Source organism: Falco punctatus (assembly GCF_963210335.1).
Source record: "Falco punctatus genome assembly, chromosome: 7".
Classification (NCBI taxonomy): Eukaryota; Metazoa; Chordata; class Aves; order Falconiformes; family Falconidae; genus Falco; species Falco punctatus.
In genome coordinates this window covers 54,643,701-54,667,425 of record NC_137587.1, presented here as the reverse complement: position 1 = coordinate 54,667,425, position 23,725 = coordinate 54,643,701, and the positions used below count along the sequence as shown (strand labels likewise).

Sequence of the window (23,725 nt, the reverse complement as noted above, 5' to 3'; positions counted from 1 at the left end):
ATTTGGTATCTCCATCACTGCTAACCCCTCAGGATCATCTGAGCTGGTTAGTTCTGAATCCCTGAAGCCACATGGAACCTCTTACATGTAGTTCAAGAAGTTAAACAACTAGTCCAGCATCAACCTAAAAAGCTGGCCCATGAGACTTCAGAGCTGGTTTCATCAGACAGCATTGTGATAACTTAAGTGTTCCACACCAGGAACAGAATGAAGTGAGCAGCCACACCATACCCTTTTTTTCAGAAGGTTTTGGAAGATTATCATGTCATTTACTTTGATTCCACAAATATGAATTTAGGAAAGAATATTTGAAAGTCTGTTGCTTCCATTAAAATACTTCTATTTGTGCTGTAGCTCATTTTGAATGGAGATTTATTCTTTAGATTTGTACTTCAAGTATGGCAATTAAAGAACAGTTAATTGACTGAACTCGATTTTACTCAGTTGAACTTGATTCTGAAAGGAAATGTCAAGGTTTTTAGAAATATTGTCAAAGTTTTGCCTAATAAACATTGAATCTAGCCAAAATTTAACAATTCTAATAAGCTGTGAATTAGATAGTTTCCCCTCACTTTAGCTCTTCCTGTATTTTGTAAAAGAACTCTAAAGGTCCTGTATTGTGCAGTCACTGCCAAAGGGGAATTTCACCAGTTGAACCGCGGAAGTCAGCCAAAACCATTTTTTAATGATCAGTTACACAACCACTGTCATGTCTTTGCCAGTGTTAAGGGTGTGGTAAAAAAAGGTGTGGAGGCACAGAACATTTTCTGCATTCCTATCAAAGAGGTTTTTTGCTGTATTCAGGTTGAAGTAGAACATTTCATTTGCATCTCAGGGACCCATTTCTGTGTTCTGTCCAGTTTCTTTGGGTTTGCACAATAATGAGTGGTGGGAAGAATTTTACTACCTTTTGTATTAACTGAGCTTAATCTCTGATTCTTTAAATTTATTCACTGCTTGCACACAAGTTGAGAGTAGAATAGTATATAAATACATTCACTTTACTGAGATTTCTGTATCAAAGCAGTTGGAATTATATTTATTGCTTTATTTAAACTAGTTCTTGACTAATTTTTATATATTTTTAAATATTTCTGGGTATGTGTACAACTATATTCAGACCCAAACTTTATTAGATTTGTTTCTTGTTAGGCAAAAAAACTGAAAAGGAGCAGGATGAGAAGTGAGGGAATTGAATTTCACTGCTGAAGTTCCCTCATGGAGAGTAACTTCTTCAGGGCCAAAGCTGAAAAGTGAATGTTGTGTGCATATGAACTCAGCAGCTCTGGCTATGTGGGCTCATATAAGCAGACCTACGCTAGGTAAAACTTTATAAATCAGGTGTGTATACCAAATCAAATAGCACACATATATATGTGCATTCATCCTGTCACGTTCTTGTCCATCTGTGGTGAATTAAAAGTAGCTTTGTACTCACTTAAACAATGTTAGAATATTTCATTTATCAATGTTTTTCAGACCAGTCTGTTTCTGCACTCGGTACATACTGCTAAAACCTTCTTCTGAAGGAAGAATTATATTGATTATTTCACAAACTTTAATTTCTTTTCTTGCATAGGCTGCAAGCTCATGAATAATGTTATTCCCCATATTAAGTGTAGGAAACTAAGAGGTAAAGGCGTAACTGTCAAAAGGGTCCGTGAGTTGTGCGTGTTCAAATTGGGGTGCCTAGGTTAACATAATATTAACCATTACGTAGTCCTTGATCTATTCAGGGTACAATTTTTGCTGACTTCAGTTGCAACTGTGCTCACAAGACTTTGGAAACCTAGCCCTGGTGTCTTAAGTCAAGCATCAAGGAAACTAAAGAATATGCACTTCTTGGTCCCCTCTGGAAAGTTTTGGTTGAGTGATTTGCCTCAGGAGCTCTTTGGCAGAGACAAGAATGGATTCCAGATTTTCTAGGGCTTTATTTGGGTACCTTAGCTGTGAAACTATCCCGTTCTCCTGCTGCCTCACTCATTCTGCAGCACTCCTGTATTTCTGCAGCAACAGCCTCTTTCACAGTAAACTCTTTGACTTGTTCTCAAGCTGATTGACTAAATCCTTTAAGCTTCAGAGTTAAAATTATGAGAACTATTAAAATATTTAGTGGTTATTGACATACATGGATTATTTTCCTCCGTATATGATCTTTTTTTTTTGTGGTCAAACTGATTTTTTTGCAGTGGACCTTTCTTTTAGGTTTGGCAAGGTGTTGTTTGTGGTGGTTTGAGTCCACTACTGGGCTAGTAAGTAAAGCTGCTCCATGTGCACTATGGCACGACAATATTAGGATGCAGAAGCTTTTCTTCAGGGAGTCACAGAGAACTTTGTATTGTGGGACTCATCATTACAGCTATGTTTTCTTTCTTCTAAACGGGCTGTTTTTTCTTTTTTTCAGCTTTTTCCAGGAATTTGCAACTCATTTCCAGCTTCTTTTACCTAATCTCTGTAGCTTAAGTCTGCTGATAAGGTCTGCTCAGTCTTAAATCATAAGTTTAAGCATGACAAAATTTGAGAAAACATAATACTTCATGTATTCAAAAATAATAAATGAGAAGAAGGTATGAGTGTGTGTAAGAAGTCTGCAAAGGTGTGGGTAGGAGGAGGAAGGTATTACTCCTTCAGTGATTGCAGAGGTGGAAATTTGAATGTGAAACAGGCTAAACATAGGACATAGAAGGCACTGAATGCCCTGGAAGACAGAGTGAGGACAGATTGAAAGAAAAGACAAAGCAAATGCAGGCAAACAAACAAGGAAAACACTGTAGGGTTTTTACCTTACATGAATATAATTCCCTAATATAATATAGTAAAAAGTTGGTTTACTAAAACATACCGGCACAACTAGCAAGTGGGAGTAAAAAGAAATTAGCATGTTTTATACATCATAGGGAAGAAACTGCAGTCTTAGAATTGTGATATATCAATTCTAAGATCCAGAGAGCCCACTTCAATGCTTGATACAGTTCCACTGCTTCCCCTCATCCTGTTTTTTAGGGGAGTTTGGTTTTTTTGTTGTTTGGTTTGTGTGTGGTGGTTTGGGGTTTTTTTGTTGTTTGTTTGGGTTTTTTTGTTATTGTTGTTGGTTTTGATTTTTTTTTTTCAGCAAATATGTCTGAATATACAGTATTTCATTCCAGTTTGTCTTCAAGAATCTTGTTTAACCAGTTCTGTCTGTTATGTGCTCTGCGTGTTTATGCACATAATCTCATTTCAGCTCTCTGAAGAGGCTGATATGCAGTTCTGTGAACTAAAGATCGTGTTATATTAACATGTTTGTTAAAGTTTCATATTCAACTTAAATCATTACTTTGTGACCTTTACCCAGTTCTGTTACTGTGGGTTAAATTTATATAAAACTTTAGTTAAAATGATTTCCAAAAATCTGGCAACATCCCCAAATATTAAAATGTAGCACTGTAAAGGATTTACGAATGGGTACCCAGAGGATCTATTAGTTGATGCAGTGTCATCAACTTAAGGACCTTTTGTTAACTTGCACTGTTTAAGTACAGCACCATTACAAGTCAGTCATGTATGGACTGAAAGCTGTGGATCCACAGCACAACCTGTGTATCTTGAGTTCTCTCTGTCTGGCTTTTTTTTCCTCATTTGTACTTACTAGTCATATAGTGTTCAGTTATCCTTCTGCTTGCATCCTCATCGCTTAACCCACTCTAATTCAATGCTTTTGCAAACAGCTTTCGACTCCTTTTTTAGAACGTGAGAGCCAGTCGCTGAATTTTAAGTGAAAGCTGTGCCTTCTTGCTCATATAGACAGAACCAAAGAGAAAAGCTTTACCACTGGCTGTTAGCAAATACCATCTGTTGTACAGTTTAAACTGTCTATGTTGTTGCCACTTTCAGTTTTAGCACTATGAAACACAATAATTGGCATTCAAAATTTATCAATGTACATAGTAGTTTCTCTGTAATTTCAGTGCGGTGAATTTCATATCTTCTACTGGCATATTTTTATGAGGGGAATTTTATGCAGAATATAGTGGGCCAGCTCTAATGACAGAGTGGTAAATTTAACAAATGCTTTCTTTGTGAATAATACTGCCTTTTAGCTGCTCAGAGCTGGTTGAGTACGCTGCCTGTGCGGTAGGGTTCCGTAGTCAAAGGATGCAACAATCTGTTTCTGCTTCGGCAGTGTCCATATATCATTTGGTAGCTGATGACCTGAACCTTATGTAACTGTTCAATATATGGATAAGGATCTCTTTCCATGGGGTTCTCCCCTAATGGTGTTGCTACAAGGTCTGTCAAAGCTATGTTTCAGTGCTTGTTTCCTTTGCATAGCCTTCCTAAAGATACCTGGACTCTTTTCTATTGTGTTCACCTGTCTTCCCAAGAGAAGAACTGGAGGGGAGGTAGAAGGTGACGTGGGGTGCCAGATAAGACTAACAGTGGAGAACAGGAGGAGGGAAGAGGCGCAGAGTTTTTTGGTACCATAACTTTCTGTGGCGATATGGTACAGGAAACTTCATTCCTGCCAGTGAAGAGAGCTCTGCATGCAATTCTCACAACACTGGGGATAAATAAATACAGGCTTTTTTTCTGTCTAAACCCAGCTGTGTAATTTGACTGTTTTAGAGAAGTGATGCTACATGTGCATTTTCTGCTCAAAGAACATCTCAATTGTATTTGTGTGGTTTGACATTGTTTAATTTTTAGTATCAAATTGAAGATACTTGTATATATTTTTTTTAATCATCCTGAAGGTGATCTTCTATGCCTTATGTATATAGTACAATTGTGTAAGGTAAACCGGTAGGATAGATCAGATACTCCTGTGTTTCTTTTCAGTCTTACTTGAAACGAGTTGAAAAGATGTTGAAACAACAGTGTACAGTGAAATGTGTATTGTGAAGAAAATTTCTCCTACTCTTCCCAGAAGATACATAAGAAAAATACCCACTCTTCCAAATACAATACAGTAAAGCTCCGCAAATATACTAGAAGAGTTTTCCTACCATCTTGAAAAAGTGTGTGCCTATCAGTGTATGTATTTATTGTTGCTATTTTTAAGACAGACCCCTTCCAGGTGAAAGCAAGCAATTTTGTATTTAACATGTTAGAGAATTTGCTTGGGAATAGTTAATTGATGTGAAGGTGTAAACCTTGTAATGATGCCAAGGTCATTAGAGACCTGTGGAGATCTGCTGGCTGAGTGCTACTCACTCAGGTAGCTGGAACTTTAGGCAGGTTTTACTTACATACCCAATCTATTTCAAAGATTTTAAATTAGGTTAAGAAAGATAATAGTTGCAACTTGCCCTTTATACTTCTCTACCTTTTATATATATTCACTTAGCTAACTTACTGACATATATAGTGGAAAAGAGAGAGTACCAGTTTAATTTTAATTTCAGTTGGCTACAACAGTATCCTAAGATACATACAGCAAAAGGCAGGCTGGAGCAGATCTCTACATATGACTGCATTCGTGTAGGATGAACTGAATTTTGAACTGTTAAGTTAAATACATATATATATGTATTTATGTGTAAATTTATGTATGTAGATCTGGGATATCTGTTTAGTTGTGTGATTGTGTGCTTCTGTGTGTGTGTGTACTTCTAAGTAGGTAATGCTTCCTGTGTTGGAAAAGTAGAGCAAACCACGGTAGATGAGGTAGTGGAATCTTCAGGTACAGTGTGGGTCTGCTGCAGTCCTCTTACTGTGCAGCCCTGTGTAGGCAGTTGGATGAAAAAGAACAGACAAATCAACATTCCTTTCCCTGAACTCCCCAGCATGCCTCAGCTGCTTTCACTCAGCTCCAGAAAGGGGAAATGAGACAAAAAGGAGCCACTGATGAAGTGCTTGCTAATTAGTAAAACTTTGCTGTATGCAAAAAGCAAAAATTAAAGGAATATATAAATGCTATTAAAATTTCAGTATGTGAGAACGTAAAACATCAGCAGAGATTTATTTCAGAGCTTTTAACTACTTGTGCACTTATAAGAACAAGTTTTTTCAGTATTTTCAAAAGACCAGAACTTGTCTGCTTGCTTATGCTGCCAGTTTTTGTATAAGTTCATTGACCCTGTAGACAGTCTGAGTGTTTTCTGAGTTACCGCTTTATCAACCTAATTTGCATGAATTTAAAGCTGTTGCTTGCTAGAAAATAATCTAGTGAAGATTACTTTGTAAACACCCTTTTATATAACTTTGCTTACTCCTTTTGCATGTAAGGAGGGGAAAATTGGGAGCTACAATCAAAAATAGCATAAATGAAAATAACTTTTCAGGCTTTCTGTAAGATACCTTCACAAAATAGTTTTTTACCAAACTACTTTGTAGGATTTCTTTTGTTTTCTCTCAGATAAACACAATTTCACATGCAAAAGTGTTATGCTTCAGTAATTAACGTGTAATTACCTATTGTCACCTGACAATGTAGACACCAAAGGTATAAATGGATTAAAAAAGGATTAGAGAAATTAATGGATGATACATTCATGGAGGAAAAAGCAGTGAGGGCTGGCAGTGTGTAATGGAGAAAGGCTTGCCCCATAATTGTTTTTCTTCTTTTTTTTTCCCGTAAACATCAGCTATGGCCACAGGAAAGAATACTGGTCTAGATTGACTCATTTATCTTGTTCTTGTGTTCTGCCTATTGTTTAAGGTTTTAATGTAGAAGGCAGTGGGCCTATACATGAGAACCAGATCTTTGATACAAAGCAATACTCCGTACAGACCCTGAAAGCCCAGGAGCAAGAACCACAAATTACATCTAGGATTCTTTTATGTTGGGGATTGTGACCGACAAGTAAATGAAAGCAAAGATTAAATCCTTCCAGCTCTTTACTTCACAGAATTAAATGTTTACAAATACATATTTGGTTTGTGTTGTAGTATAACAGTATAGGTAGTCTTAACAGTATAGACACATACTTCCACTCATGGTTTCCACAATAAATGGTAGGGTGTTTTAGAGAGGTTAAGTGGTGAGACTAAGGTGATGATTAGCTCCGAGGAGTTAAATGCCAGTTGCCCTGCCAAAAAAAATAATAATCTATTGCCACGTGATAAATTGTGATGAGTAGTTTATTATAATTTGTCTTTGTGCTGTATATTGATTAGAGTTTCTGAAAACATACGAAGTGTATCTTTTTGAATACAAGTTGAACTCAGTAGCTGAACTCTTTCCGTCCCCAGGCAGTAACTGGAAACCATGCAGAACTTCTACTGAGTAAGTACAGCCCCAAGTGTGGGCTGTATGATGGGTGGGTAGAGCTGCACCAATACCACTGTAAGGTACCCCACTCTCTATTGCTTGTTCATGCCTGCTCGCCATCTGCTCTTCTGTGCTGGCACAGCACTTTGTGACACTGTGTTTTGAAATGAATTGGGGCTTTTTTCCAGTAACAACTCCCACCTCCCCCTCAGGCTTTTTGTTTTGTTTTATTTGTTTTGTTTAGTGTTAGTATCTTTTTCTGTTTATCTGTATGTGTATATATTACAGTTGATCCTGTTGCCTAAGCTAATTTACTTCGTAACCCCACAAACAGTTTCATGAATGTAGAGTGTTGTATGTTTGTGCTTGGAATAAGCAGCGGGGTGAGACTGCCTAGATTTTATTTTTGCTATGGAAGATACTCTTCATCAATATGTTCTTCCTTAAAGGTCTGTATGGCTTTTGATGTCTATTAAGTTTTTTAGATTACATGGAATTACCTAACAATGGGATTTGGTAAGGAAAATGTTTTAGGGCAATGAAGAGGAAGATGTTAAGGAGAAAATACGTGAAGGCAAGCATGGGACTGGTTAGGTGTTGTATGTTACTTTAGCACTTAGGTATGCCTGAGGTGAAAAAGAATGTTCCTTGTGTGTTGTCCCACAGTAATACGAATAATAAAAATACATGTTTGTAGTGCATACGGATGTTTAAGTTAAATTATTTGTTGACATTTTAGTGTTATATCCTAGCTATACTTCCTGTGGTGTTATATGAAACTTCTGTTGGAAAACAGCATCAATTATTTTTATTCTTTTTTTAAACATGACATAATTTGTTTTCACTAGAGCGCTGCTGTCCTTGCCAGTGAAAGAAATGCTGCGCAAGAGTTGCAAAATAGTTTAGAAAATAAAGTCAAAGAGCTGACTGAGGAAAATGAACAGTTGAAGAGAACAGTCGATGAGCTAGAGAAGAAAATTGAAGAGTTGCACAAACAAATTTGTAATATGAAAGGAGAAGAAAATTCAGTGAACGAAAGAATTAAGAGATATGAGGTAAGTTATGAAAACAAGTCCCCTTCTGCTTCCTGTTTGCAAAGGATACATTGTAGCACAAAAACTGACAAATTGGACCATGAGCCATGTCATTGGGAAGGCTAAGCAAAACCTGCAGGTTGTCAAGAAGCAAGATGCAGTTTCCTTAAATGTACAGGAAAGATTTCTCCTATGAAAACCAATGTAAAAGCAAGTCACAACTTGGAACTGGGGAGATCAGAGTGAACATAATTTAAAGTTCAGTTTACTTGTCGGATTAAAGGCCTTGCCATTATTTCTAAATGTATCAAATCATATTGCAGGAAGAGAAACAACAATTAGAAGAAGCTTTGAAACATGCTGAAAAGGAGGCAAAAGAATTGGTAGTGTTGAAAAGGTCTTTGGAAAGCCAACTAGAAGATATGCAGGTAAGAGCAAGAGCGATTTGGAATATTTAAATTTTAAAATTCCTGTTTGTTTACCTGAGTCACCATTGCTTTCTGCAGAGTAACATCTCATTCTTTTTGAGGAACGCTTTGTTTTAAAGTCCAGACCTCGCTGCAGTGTTCAAATGTTTCCCAAAAGTGTATTATCATCTGATTAAAATTACTTTATTACTAAAGTGTTTTGTTTTTTGCTTTTTGGTTGTTTGTTTGTGGTGTGTTTTGTTTTTTGTTTTTTTTTTAAAGATTTCCATGGATCTAGCAAAATTTCAGGGACATTAATCGCAAAATAAACTGCCTAAAGTTTTCTAAGTCTGTTTTATTGTTTGAATGATCATTCAATTCTGATCATGTGTAGGTGTTTACATGTAAATAGAACAAAAAGCTGTACTTGGCTATAAATAAAAAAACACTGGTAGTAGATAAATATTAGGAAATTGGCTTCTCTCTTTTAAGAACTTATTTCCAAATGTCGTATGGAACTGGTAAATTCCATCACAAATCCAGAGAAATTTAATGCATATCACTGTATGAAGTCCTCTCTCTGCCTTGCTCCTTAGTCTACTCAGTATCCAGGAAAGGATATGCTTTCTCCCACATTCACCCAGAAATTAATCATGTGGAGAGTTACGTTGGCAATGTGGTCTATGAGTAAAGATAGAATGATTCAGATAGAATAAAAATTCATATCTGTTTAGTAAGGAGATGAATGTGTATAAATCTTAAAACTCTTCTTATTGACATCATATTCTGTATCTGAAAAAAGTTGCAAACCTAGTCTTTCTTCTATTGTAATTCACCTTTTACATGTTGCAAAGAAGCATCTATTGCTGCAGTGTCAGGTAGTTTAGCATTCTCTTAAGTTTTGCTTCTAGAAGCAAAGTTTTTAAGTGATTCTGTCAAACAAGTGAGACTCAAAAGTGAGGTACACGTACATTGCTAGCAACCCTTTTTTAATTGAACAGACATTTTCCCTTCAACAAAGATTTTACATTACTGTTCTGAAAATGAAACTTGTCTATAAGTGGTTTATAAACCAAAGGAATCACGGTTCAGGTAATTATGGTAAAAAAGAAAAAAATAACAATACAAAAATACTACTATGTCTTTAAAATGGAATGTGCTTCAAGTATACATAGTTTTAACAGTATGGAAAAGGAAGTTTTGTTTCTACAATATGATGTAGTTCCTTGTAACTACATCAGTGGGTGTTTCATTGGAGGCTTTTGGTCAGAACAGATTTAAAAAGAAAAAAAACAACTATCTCACTGATCCTCCAAATTTGCTTGTGTGTACTGCTGATAGTCTGCACAGTCACAATAGATGGTGGCCCATTGCTCATCATTGGCTTACATTTAGCACTGTTCACTAAGAACTTCCTTCTGTCACAGTCTGGCTTGACCTTCCTGCAGAACATGAATCAGTGCACTGTATGCATCTCCTGCATCTTCATTCACTTTGGGTCAAGCTGCTTGAAAGTGTGTTCTTTCTTCTCGGTTTATGCATCATTTAGGGTGTCATGCCCAGTAATGCTGCCTCCAGGCTGGGCCTCCAAATTAAAGAAGTCTAGGAAAGGTGACAGATAGAGTCTGTCTTGTCATTTTATTCACAATTGATGTCTGATTTCTGGCACAACAAAGTTAGTCCTCGTTCTGATTCTACACTCTTCTAGTCCACCGGATATGAGCACTAACGGATTTCAGGATGTAATCAGCGGTCCCTTTTGTTTAGAACAGTTCAGCCTTTCTGTCTTTAGATTTTTGCTTGTTTTAATGAATGGTGTCGTGAAGTTGATTTGGCCTTGCGTTACCTTTGACAATTTAGATGACAAACTTTGGCACAGTAATAATGCTTATCACAGTGGAAACGTAATTCCTGACTGGCCCATCTTGCTTTTTACATAATACAAATTACTTTCAATGGTGGGCTAGCATAAGAAAGACAATGACAATATGAATAGAATTATAATAGTTGCTCTAAACAGCCAAATCTATTACTCTTCGACCCCAAATTTCTACTCGGAAAAGTTAAAGCAGGAATACACTCCATTATTATAGACAGTTTGTTTTGATGCTTTTGTCTAAAATCAACATCAGTAGGTATTGATATTTTCTTAATGGATCGTCAAGCAAGTAGTATTTTTTTTTTTTTTTGGTAGCATCACATGCTCTATTATACGTCTGTTTTAGGGTAGCCTACTCTGTCTGTATCAGTGTTTCAAAAAATGAAATAAATCTTAACATTTTTGCAGCAGACACTTGTAAGTTTCTTGAAAGCTCTCTTGGGAAAGGAAATATTATAATGATTATGCACCTTAACCATAGCATATGTGATACTGCAATATATTAAAATATGTCACTTATACCACCATTATGGATGGAAGTGCCAAATGTTCTGTGCTTTTTAAAGTAAACAATCAGAATGCAGGATCCTTTCGTTGGGTGGAAGAATATGAAACACCTTTTTATTGTGGAAAATAATGATAGGTACATAAAATTAGTGTTGCAGAGCACTGTAAGATAACTGAAAATTAAGAATGTATTTTATCAGTTGCGTTAAATTATCAATTTTGTAAAGAGAAAGCTCAACTAATGTTGTTTGGAAAAATAAGTATTGCAATAATCTTATATTACTATGAAATCAAGTTACTACTTTTGTCCTCCCACATTTTATTTAATTTTCTTCTCTAGGTATGTGGAAATGTGAGTGTGCTCTTTTGTTGTTTTATGGCTTCTTGTCTTCTGGACCACTATCTGTCCACCAACCTGAAATTGAGAAATACTGCTGTAGAGTTAGCCTCACTTGTGCTGAAATAACACTTAAGCTTCTTCACAAATTAATTAATCAGCACTGCAGATTGGCTTTAAATTGGTGACAAACTGTTTACTTGACTTGTGATTACACTGTAACTGACAGGTTATGGGTACTCGAGGATTTCTGTATGTGAAAGGGACACACATTAGAGGCTATACTTGAGTTAACTGTTGAAGCTGTCCTATAAGACATCCCAAATTTCAAATACTGAATTTCAGTATGTAGCCTTCAGAAAGGCTAGAGGCTAACCACAACATTTGGATAGTTGGTAGCAACATTTTCATTGCATTGTGGTTTTTTTTAATACCTGAGTTAAGAAAAGTGATATAAATGAAAGTTTGGTTGTTTCTAGTGTGACACATTGGTTTACCTCAAATATTAATGTGAAGCTAGGCATGCTATTTTTATCAGTATTTTTCTCTTTTATCAGCTAATCTAGAAAAGGGAAATACCGCATCCTAATTTGTGTTGCCCAAGGAGAGTGAATGTTGATGAGAAGCTACATATAACATGTTAGGTCTCCTGAATAATATTAATAAGAATATTACAAGAATTAACTAGTATCTGTTGGAATGCACAATTTTTATTAAAACAAAGATAATTTCTGTAGCAATGCTTAGTTTTCATAAGGAATATTTTTACTTTATACTTATGTTAACAAGTTTTCTGCTGGCTACATTTTAGCAGAACAACAAGGATCTTATTATGCTCTAGTGGTAATTGCATTATTTGAAAAATAAATGATTCTGTGGCGTAGTTACTAGGTAAATAATACAGATGGTATTAACACCTGTTAATTAGATTTTGAAAAGAAAATTATGCGGAATGGTGGGGTAAGAAAACCACCATTTCCAGCCAAGTAGAATTCATCAAGCCCAGACATTACAATCAGATATTACACACTTCCAAACAGAATGGTTGTGCATGTGAGCTGTCCGATGGGGCATTAAAAACTTGTTGATTTGGTAAGAAACAACACTGCTGTAGATCTTTCTTTCCAGTCTTCCCAGGGAAGCCTTTGTTTTCTCCAGTTGCTAGTAAATGTGATCTACCAGAATGGGAGGCTGGAAAGTGACAGGATTTTTACTGTGTCCAGGAAATGGCTTAGTCCTGATTCTTATGGCACATCAGATGGCTCAACAGCTTCTGATGCATCACAGGAGGGACACAGGCGTGAGGGATTTTAACAGATGTGGGGAGAACGAGAGCAGGAAGCACCTGAACTTCAGTACCCATGATACTCTGAAGCAGTATTGCCACTGTCAGTTTATTGTTGAACTACTAATAAAACACAAGTTCAGCAAAACTGAAATTTCTCCTTGGAACCTAGGTATTCCATTTTCTATTAAAATAATTACGATTAAAACTTTACAACACTTCCTAATTTTTAGTAATGTACTTAGTATTTGTTTTATCATCCTTCTTAGTAATAAACAGTAAAAAATATGTTTATGAAAATGGGGAGATGCAATACGTGGAAAGTACAGATTTTTCTTTTCAGGAAGCCAGAATATAACTCGAAGGAGAAAAAGCTAAATTTCAATCTTGGGCATTTCATTCTGCTACGTATCTGAAAATCAGGCAAAGGTTAGCATGACCTGTTAAAAATTGAAGTGGTCCACTGCTTGCATAAGCTCCCCTATTATTATTATTTTCTTTAAATATTGTAATTATTCATACCTATTATTATTTGTTTAATTGCCCTAGTTAGTAGATTAAATTTATTCCCTTATTAGTGATTGATTTTTTTTTTGGTTGGTTGGTTGGTTTTTGGTTTTTTGTTGATAACTCTGAAGTAGAGAGTCACTTTTTTTCTGTTTACCTCCTCCCTTTTCAGCACACTGGAAATGCAGAACAGGATCCTGCTGGCACTATTATTCTGCCACAATGTATTTCACTGATCTGTGTCTGTGCAGTTTGTTTCTCAAGGATGTGTAAACAAACAGTAAAGTTAAATGAGCTGTGAAAGGCTGGTTGAGGGGAATGCACATGAGGTTGCTGTAACCTGTTCAAATAGGGCACATTAGCAGGGTCCCAAGATTTCAGCAGCTTTTAGAACTGAAGTGTTAAAGCTGAACCTTTTCAAGGTTCTTAAAATCCTTTGGTGTCAGTTAAACCAATTCTGGTGTAGAATTAGGCTTTGCAAAACAGTATCTGTTAGCCCCCAGCATGTTTCAGGGTTACCTATACACTTCTTAGGCATCCACCGTAACTCCTGTTAGTATATCAGAGATGTCTTTTGTTGACAGATTATAGAGGAACATAAGAGAGACCAAATCTAAAGAGATCTCTTAACTTATAACATTTGATGACGTTCTTTGTTTTCTTTTACAACAGAACAACTGGTTTTTGAGATTCTGATCTATGTTGCCTACAGAAATACTACTGTGTTTTCACATTTAAAGTTTTCTGACATGTAATAAAGTAAACATCATAGGCAGTAGATATTCAACAAAACTTTGTATTTCCAATATTAAAATGTAAACCAATGTTTTGGAATGCTTTTTACCATTTATGGTGATTTTGATTTTTACATTTTTATGTTGGAACAATTTAAATTGTCCATAATCTGGTTTTAATCAGTTTAATGGTGCCTCTCAGACTTTGTAAAAATAAACCCTTTTTTTCTAGTCTTGTAGTGTCTATTTAGAATATAGCCATTACAGTATTTTATTATGGAGGAAGACGGAAGAGGTGAGAGTCCCAACATGCAGATAGAAGATAATTCGCTTTTCTTGTGTTAAAATGAACTTGTGACAGTCAGTTATTCTGGTGATCAACGGTACTTAGAAGTTGGAGGGTATTAAGTTCTTAAACATCCTGAATGTGATAGCAGAAACATTTGGACCTCCTGGCAGATAAGCATACAGCATAGCTCTGCAGTTCATTCAAAATTTAATCCAGATAATTAAAGTCTGGATGAACACTAATGACAAAAGTTCTTTCAGGAAGGGCATTTCTATGCTAGAAGCTGTAAAGTTCTGTTTGCACAGCATTTGTCACAATGAGACGTCATCTTGAGTAGGGCTTCTGGGTGCTACAGAAGCATATCAACAGAGGAAAAAAAAATCCCCAGTAGTTTGTCCTCACTCATCATAGGAACAGATTTGTACTATATTTTTTTTACTGAGGAAAGAAGACCGTTGAGTAAAACTTTTAAGGGAGCATTAAAGGGATATACAGGAAAATGTGAAACCTGAAATGAATATGGCATTTGCGCAGGAGATAGGATTTGCGGGTGTGTGCAGCTGCAGAGGAGTGTGTGCTTTGCATGTAACTGTCATGAAAAGGGTCTGCATTCAGTCCTACAAACCTTGCAAGAGTGTAGTAATGTTTGCCATATACTGGCTAGCAAACTGTAACTCTATAAACTCTTTTTTTAAATTTAAATTTGTCTAAATGTTAAAGCAGCTGGTGGTATTATTACTGCTGCACAGAGTGTTATATAACATCCCTTTAAGGCATTAAACATAGACCCTCTTTTCTAATTATACATATTTTTAAATCTACTACAGGAGAACATCCGTTCTATTTCGGAGGAACGGCAACAGTTAACTCAGCAGTTAAAAGATGAAACTCACCAGAAAGAACAGTTAAAGCAGATAAAGAATGAAATGGAGAATGAACGATTGCAACTGAACAAGACTGTTGAAAAGTTACAGGAAGAGGTATGAGTTCACTCCAAAGAGGTTGCATGAATCTGAATATCTAACGCACAGAAGCAAATGAGCTGCTAAATGATAAAGAATATTTTTTTTTCTTTAATGTGTAAAAGAAAGTGAAATGCAAACTTAACTATTAGTCTCTTTAAGATAGATAATATCATTAAAAGCTTTCAGGGCTGGAAACAGTGCTTGGAACACCACTATCTCAAAATACTGTTGTCAGTTCTGTTTTGTTTAAACAAGATCCCAGATTTGAGTTCAGTTCTAATGCATGCTACAGTGATTTCCAGAGTTTCACAGCTGGTTCTCAAAATGCTACTGCATTAGACTTATTTTGCTGTGTGTGTGTAAACTGTACAACTTAATATTGATATACGGAAATATAACTGTAGTTCATTATGTCAGCCAGCTGGAAAAACTGCTGACAGACAAAAAGAGAATAGTCTTGCCACACATACTATTGGAAAATAACCTTGCTGTTCTGTGTTTTCACACTTCTGCATGGATATTCATTTGTGTGGGAACATATTTGATAAATTTTCAGAGTACTGAGATGAATATTGAAGCTGGAGGAAAAAAAACTGTTTTGGTGTATTAATCATGACAGAACCTTATGTAGCACTACTTTAGGAAAAAAAAAAAAACATATGTGTTTTTTTCCCAGATGTCTGAAATGGTAGAGGTCTCAAGAACATCAGCTGTGGAGCTTCAGAACCAGCTTATTGAATACAAGGAGAAAAATCGTAGGGAACTTGCAGATATGCAGAGACAATTAAAAGAGAAAAACCTTGAGGTAGAAAAATCACGCCTGACAACCATGAGAATGCAAGATGAGGTAATGACTCGTAAGTTCAGTGACAAATTCTAACCTTTGACCTAAAATTCAGCTCAGATAGTTTTCAAGACAATAACTGTTTGCTATCACTCTTTTGTGTACTTCATCATGAGAGACTGATTTCAATGACCAGGCTTTTGAGTTTTGGTCTTCATGATGATGATCAGTGTATTACTTCTGCCAGGGAAGTGGTGTTTCCTGTTTGACAGATGCATTCTTTTGTCAGATTCTGCATTTATCTTAAGTGATATGACAAGGATTCCATTGATGATTTTCTGCTCTTTTAATGCCTGCTGCTGAAGGAATCAAGAATGTGGAAATATTCTTGAATTGGGAAAAAAACCCAGATGTTATTTAGAAAAAAACAACCCAAACTCCAAACCAAATTCTGGCTCTAAAGGAGTTGACATACATTCTTCTCTTCCTTCATATCAGCCAGGTTGCAGATGTAAATGACAAAGGTGTCTGTGCAACCAAGAATCAACCACAATCTTGAAGTGTCTGCCTTTTAGCATGTAAAGTTTGCGATAAAGACAGTCCAGGCTAAAGATCTGTATATACTTCTGCAATTGGAAAAGCTGTGAGAATACACTGGTCACAGATGTTTTATGTACGTAGAATATTTTAAGTTTGATTTTTCCAGTTCAGAATTTCTCTTATGTTGTATTCACCCCTCAACAAACTTGTTTTAAATTCAGTTTAAAAGAACAGCAATAGAAGAAAGTATAGTTCCTATATATTATTCTGTTTTCCTTCTATATTTATTCCATTCAGGGATGGAGAGTCTTTGTAAAGGGATGAAGACTCAAAATGAAATCTGAAAGCAAAAACTGGGATATTGAGAACATGGCTTTTAAGTTGAGTAAGTGAGAATAGACAGCTTAGATAAAAGATATCTATATATGTGTGTATGTAAATACGTATACATACCGTGTTTACAGTTATGAAAAATACTTCTAGTATTACCTATTCCAACTACAAGACAAATACAAAGCAAAAATTTCAGAACAAAATAAACCTTCATTATTTGACAAAAAGATGACCCAAACACTATATAAAGGACAAAATATTACTGGTGGTTGAATTCTACATCTCCATGAGGCAATATTTAAAATACTAGGGCTTTAAAAATGTAGTATGATGTGATGGGTTGACCTTGGCTGGATGCCAGGTGTGCACCAAGCTGCTCTATCACTCTCCTCAGCAGAACAGGGGAGCAGAAAATAAGATGAAAAAAACATGTGGGTCAAGGTAAAGGCAGTTTAGTGAAAGTTGTGCTTGTGGAAGCAAAGGAAAACAAAAGTTTTTTATCCTGTCCTTCCCATCAGCAGGTGATGTTCAGCCACTTCCCAGGAAACAGGGCTTCACTATTATGTAGCGGTTGCTCCAGAAGAGGAAGACGAATGTTGTAAATAATGAATGCCCCCCTTCCTCCTCCTTTATCTTAGCTTTTATATCTGAGCAGACTTCATAGGGTATGGAATATCCCTTTGGTCAGTGTGGGTCAGCTGTCCTGGCTCTGTCCCCTCCCAAGTTCTTTCCCACCTCCAGTGTGGTGAGAGGGGTCAGGGGGAATGTTGGAGAGGCAGCCTTGGTGCTGGGCAAGCACTGCTTACAAAAGCCAAAACACTGGTTCCTTATCACTACCTTTCTGGCTACCAATGCAAAGCACAGCACTATGAGGGCTGCTGTGGGGCTCATCTAGACCCAATACATATGGTAACTAGCTGCAAAAGAGGAAATAAAATCCGGAAATATAGGATAGGCAGATTAAATAGTAGACTTTCTAGAGAGACTAAATATTCGGGACAGTTAAAAGTCTTTATTATCTCTTCCTCTTTTGTGTTTAACAAGAAGTACAAATAGATAGTCTTTCTATTCAACATGAAAGAGTCTGTTGTCTGTCAAAATCCTCTTGGGTAAGTGTTATAGTGCACAAAACATTCTTTTTGAGAGTCTCATCAAAAGCCGAGGAATGTAATGGTAATGGCAACATGAGTATCATCTTTGTATTCTAGCAGAAAAAATATTAAACAGTCTTGCAAGGCAGTATGTGAGGTCTTAATTTCTGTGTCTAATGTAAGTTCTCTGTGAATACATAAAAGATGCCAATCTTGAAAGTTGTCAGTCTGATGTCATTCTGAGTAGTTAAATGCATATGAAATGCTGTTAATACACAGATCTCTGTGCTTAATTAGCTGTACACCAAGTCATGAGATGTCCAATGTTGACTTGTCAGGACTTACCAATAGGTAGCAAACTCTGTAAATAGTCACTAATACATTATTTTAGCTTCATCACTAAAATAAGCACTTGATTAAACAGAAGAAATATATGAAGACTGTATGCTGAAGAAAAAAACCCCTTATATATTGTATATGTTACAAGTTATAAGGAATGATCACAGTCTCACCTAAAACCCCTCTCACTATATATATATATATTTTTTAAAGTATTGTGAAGTTTTTAGGTGCTTTTATTGAGTACACATAGCTGTTGGAATAGGAAATTTTTGTCCTCAGCAGATAGCCCTACTATATCTGAAAGTTATACTAATACATACATGTATCGATATATACACACAAATGTTAGCAATTGTGTCATTGGTAAAAAGCTGTAATTGAAGTGCCTCAGACATAATTTTTTAGAAGTTAAAGTATTGGTAATCTGAAAAGGAAAATAATAATATTGCAGAAGTTCCAAAGATACAACCATTTAGAAAACTGTAAACATTTTGGCTTGCTGTAACTGCGTAAAAAGAAATAAATAGCAAAAACCACCCCACTATGCATAATAGTCACTGTAAAACCTGTAGTGTGAAGCATCTCTTTAGAGCTGATATTTAATCCAAGTTTATTTTATTGGTGCCATCTTGTGGATAAAACAAAAATTACTGTGAAAAACATAACTGCAATTCCTGTCATGCTTCTGGATTGTTTGTAGTCAATCCCCTTTACTGACATCACTTATTTATAGAAAGTACAGTATAAAGTGTATTACTGTAATCTTACTGTTTCAGATGCGTCTTATGGAAGAAAACTTGAGGGACCACCAGAGAGCTCAGGATGAGGCAATAACAAAGACTCAGTTGCTAGAACAGACTGTGAAAGGCTTGGAGTATGAACTGGAAGCCAAAAGCCACTTAAAAGATGATCGGGCAAGACAAATCAAACTAATGGAGGTAAAAGAAATTTTTAAGGGTTGGTTTCTTCTTAGAATGATTAAAATAATTTTGGTATTTCACATGGATTCTGCCTGGGAAGAAGCAAAATAACTTGTTGAAAACCCATGTACTACTACTGCAGGAATTCTTTTGGTATATTCTAAAGATAGTCTGTTAGCATATCTATTGTTGCAAGATGTATTCTAAATTGCAGTTGTTCTTCCATCATTTTAATTAACTTTAGAATTAATTTTCTCTAGAGTTTATCAGGCAAAAGTATATTATTTTCACTCATAGGCCCATCACTCCACAAGTATTTAGAAGTGTAAGTTCTATGTAGCGTCTAATATTGATTATTTTCAGGAGCCTGAGTAATATTGTTATTCTATCTTGTTATGGGGTTAGCTTCATAACTTCAGTTCAACCAAACTGTCATTTGACTTTCATAAACAAACACTTTTATACCATTGTACTCATATGAAAAGAAATTTGTCCTCCAAATGTGTAATGTAACTTAGACATTCTAGAAACATTACATAATTTCTCTTATTTTCTTGAAACTGGTAGGAGTGGTTAAAAAAAGAAATGAAACTTCTATTTCACTTCTGTTAGACAAACAAATGTACTTTAAAGGCATACCTTCCTGCCATCTCTTTTTCTAGATTGTGTATGTGTTTTCAGAGGCATTTCACTTTTCAAGTCTAGTCTTTCAGACAGTTTGAGTCCTTGAAGTTTAAGGAAGAATGCTCTGGTAGCAATCTGAAGACGATGGGAATGTATTATGTTGAAATTACTTTTCTTTGCTCCACATAGGACAAGTTATCTCACCTGGAACTTGAGCTTGATGAAGAAAAGACTAATTCAGATTTATTGTCTGAGAGGATCAGTAGATGCAGAGAACAGGTACTTGAGCAACTTTTCCAACTGTTTTATAATGATGAGGAAAAAGTGTTTTTAGGATCACAAACAATAATTATTAACTACGTAATGTTCAGAAATTGGGTTTGTATACTATAGTTAAGTATGTAAATCCAAAAAAGCAAGGTTCACAAATATAATTAAATATGCTCCTCAATGTCATCACAGACCAATTTTTTTCCTGTTTTCCTAACTGGAAGACTGACACAGATTGAATATAAAGATTGAAGACCAGGATCATCCCCTGATATTCTTGATGCAGTGAGCTTCATCAAGTAATCATTGATGCATGTAGAGGTGATACTATCTTAGGCTTAGTTTTAGGTGGTAAGTCTGTTGTAGAAAGTGTCTTACATGGAAAGATCACAACTTTTTAACCTTACTGAAAAGTAGGCCAGTGTAATAAAGTTGATTTCAAAGAAGCAGGACCTTAGGAAATCGTGGAATTAAGAAGTGAAGTCAGCTGAACTGAAGATGCTAGCCAGTTTCAACAGAGAGGAAGCTTTATTTTCATTACAAGTGTAAAAACGGATGAAGGTATATCAAAGATAAGACAGTTGGAAAGTGTTTTCCACATAAAACATTCAGTCATTAGTTCCAGAAGTGTTATATGAGTAGACAGTCCAGAAAGAGAAGGATTTGTTAACGAGGTTGTGTCTCATGAGGCAGAAAATTTAAAGATAAAGTGAGATTTGCCAAGCTAAGTAAGACCTATCATAGTAGTTCAAACAAGTAACAAAAAGGTTCTTGGCTGTATAAGTAGAAGTAGTGGAAACTGTATGATGAGGTACTGATCAAGGTAAAAACTAATTCAGGTACACCACCTTCAAATAAATTAATATTTTGCTTCCATATTCAGTAAGGCCAGTGAATGTACAAGGGGGGGTAAATGGAGTAAGCTAGTGGAAAGGAGGCCGTTGAGCTGGTAATCACCAAGTGTAAGAGAATTAGGAGTTCATTGTTCTGAAGAAAGAGGCCTTAATAATATTATTAAAGATTTCTGAAAGAACTGACATGGGAAATTATAGGTCCTGTAACAAAAATGTATAATAAACCAGAAAAGTAGAGAATAGGGCCCGATGATTGAAAAAGTAACCAGGGCATCCACGGTCGAATAGTCAGTATAACGCAAGTTTTTCATTAGTCCACGGAAAGGAATATGGCGATGTCACTGTCTCGAACTATTACAGTATAGGCAATGTTCTTTGCCTTTGTTTTACATTCTGAAAGATGTGAAACTGATGCATAGCTCATTACAGCATGTCTACTGCTGTAGCTTTACATTAAGTACTGGGTCTTAGTAATTTCCTAGAAATCCAGGAGACAATTTGCATTGAGGTACAACCCGCAATAGTCTGTTCTTTGTTCATTTCTCTTCCTTTCTCCATAAAAAAAAGAATTGCTGGTGTTCTTATGAATAGCTTTAATTTCAGAGGGAGAACAGAAAGTAAAATCTTGGTTTCTGTGTCTTTTCAATGAAATTGTATATTCCACCGAGACAGCTGAAGCGTTTTAGAGTGAGTGAGAGCTCAGCTTGCTTTGATGAATCCTTGAAATGCCAAGGCACCATTACTGCTTTGTTGGGACTCAAGTTACTAAGATTCTATTTAATTGCAATATAGTCTTTTTGCTATTATTCCATTGATACTGTACAGACTGTGAGTTGGTGGGTGAAATAGAATGTAGAGGACCTATAATAATGTGGGGTCATGCTATTGTTCAATTAGGAAGCCTTTAATACTAGAGTCTGTGCCTGGAATAAAAGAACTTTAGTCATAGCTGCACTAGTGGGTACTATAGTAAGTTAATTTGCTAACTGAATGGAAACCTAAAATACAGATGGGTGACCAAAATGTTACATAATGGGTAAAAGATGTGTTTATTTTGAGGTCTGGAGTTTCTCCTTTCACACATGAGTTACAAAGGTTGCTTTGTTTTGATTTTATGCCAGAATGACTAAGTAGTCAAATTACTGAAAGGTCTGCTAAGCATTTATAATGACATGAGAAATTATAATGGATTTGCTTTGGTAATATCTATATTTCTGTAAATGTTTTTTTTAATTAGAAATGTGTTATTTTAATATACTGATAATTAACTATAATACTCAAATTTCTAGGAAAAACAAATTGAAACAACCAGTTCTATTTTGCATAAAGCTAAATGTTTGAATAAACACTGGCAAGGCTGATAGTTCACATTTCATTTACTGTGAAATGTTGCCCTTTTTCAATTTAAACACACTTTTGAATCTGGAAATGGCTGCAGGAGACAGGGTTCTCATCTTCCCTGCCTTGTTCTTGAGAACTACCACAACAAAGTAAAAAAGATTCTGAGGAAAGGTGGATCATACCCCGTTACTTTTTAAATGATAAGGTATTAGCAGGTCTGGAAAGCAAAATGATCAACACACACAGACACACAGAAAGCACTTAGCCACCTTTTCTGTCTAAAAGGAGCAGGAACAGAGCACATTTTAGTACGCGATGGCTTTTTTCCTATGAACAAGCAAATCGCCATTTTGGTTTTGCAAATATAATTGAAAAACACTTAAGATGCCCTCATCAATTCTTGTGTGCTGTGAAAATGCAACCATGAGTCTATTGACTTCAGAGTTGTTTCCAGTAAGTGCAAAAAACGGACTAGCTAGTTTCCATGACCATTTTAGAATAAGTACAGAAGGAAAAAATTGCAATGACTACGTTCACTTCCTTTTGGTAAAGTGTTCCCAATGGATAGATCTGTACTGGCTCTTTAGCTGGCACCAGGTGTGGGAAGCAAACAGTGAATAAGTGGACGTGAAGGTTGCTTTTCAGTTATGAAAGATCAAAGGGGTTTGTTTGACTTTAGCTTGTTTTACTTGTTAAACATTGGAATTTCTTGTCGCGTACTTCAGAATTGTATATGTAATTATATACATATAGGTACATATATATATATATTATTTTTCCCTAATTGGGTATTAGCAAGAAATATAGGCTGTCAGCCTAATGCGAGATAGTAAACAATAGTGATAGCATCTAAAATATTATTAGACATCAAATTGCATTTGCCAATAATGAACTCAACAGCTGCTTCTAATCCTAAAGCTGGCACAGAATGCTGTTATGTCTAATAAAGCTTTGTAAAATCCGATACTATTGCTTTTTCTCTATTCTTTGTTGTTAGCATTCTTCAAGTCCAACTGAGGTAACTGTTGCCTTAAGCTGTAGAAATATTTTATTATTTTAATATAATTAAAATATATTAGATATAGGAAATGGAGAATGTGAAGCACAAAGCTCCACATGGTATGTACACAGAGCCTATCTTAACTGCTGTAAAATAAGTGAAAAGTTTGAGCAATTTTGGCAGACAACTGTGTTTTTCCTCTGTGCATGTTTATTATATGTTTACTAATGAAAACTGCAAGAAGATAAGTGAAAACAGTTTCTACCTCCCCCAGCAAGAGTTGTGTCCTACTGCCATTCTCTTTTTACAAGCTCTTGTATATATTTGCACATAGCTTTCTGATCCTAATCAGATACAGTACTTTTTCTGTCTGCTACTGTTTTTCTGTGAGGTTGCTTTTGCCATGGGGTGTCCAACAACAGTAGCAGTCATCTTGGAAATATAATAATTGTCCTCTAAATAATTCCTTAATTTGAGATCTTGGGAAGGT

At 35.7% G+C, this 23,725-nt stretch overlaps 1 protein-coding gene across 6 annotated transcripts in view; it reads left to right on the top strand.

Moving 5' to 3' along the window:
- The window catches only part of CGNL1 (cingulin like 1), a 63,906-nt gene that overhangs the window by 31,559 nt on the left and 8,622 nt on the right, over positions 1–23,725 (top strand). For all 6 annotated transcript variants that reach the window (XM_080396576.1, XM_080396575.1, XM_080396574.1 and 3 more), the window contains exons 9-14: positions 8,041–8,247; positions 8,550–8,654; positions 14,999–15,151; positions 15,813–15,983; positions 19,003–19,164; positions 19,960–20,049. In XM_080396576.1, coding sequence (XP_080252702.1) covers positions 8,041–8,247; positions 8,550–8,654; positions 14,999–15,151; positions 15,813–15,983; positions 19,003–19,164; positions 19,960–20,049 — 888 coding nt within the window. The remainder of the gene's footprint in view (positions 1–8,040; positions 8,248–8,549; positions 8,655–14,998; positions 15,152–15,812; positions 15,984–19,002; positions 19,165–19,959; positions 20,050–23,725) is intronic.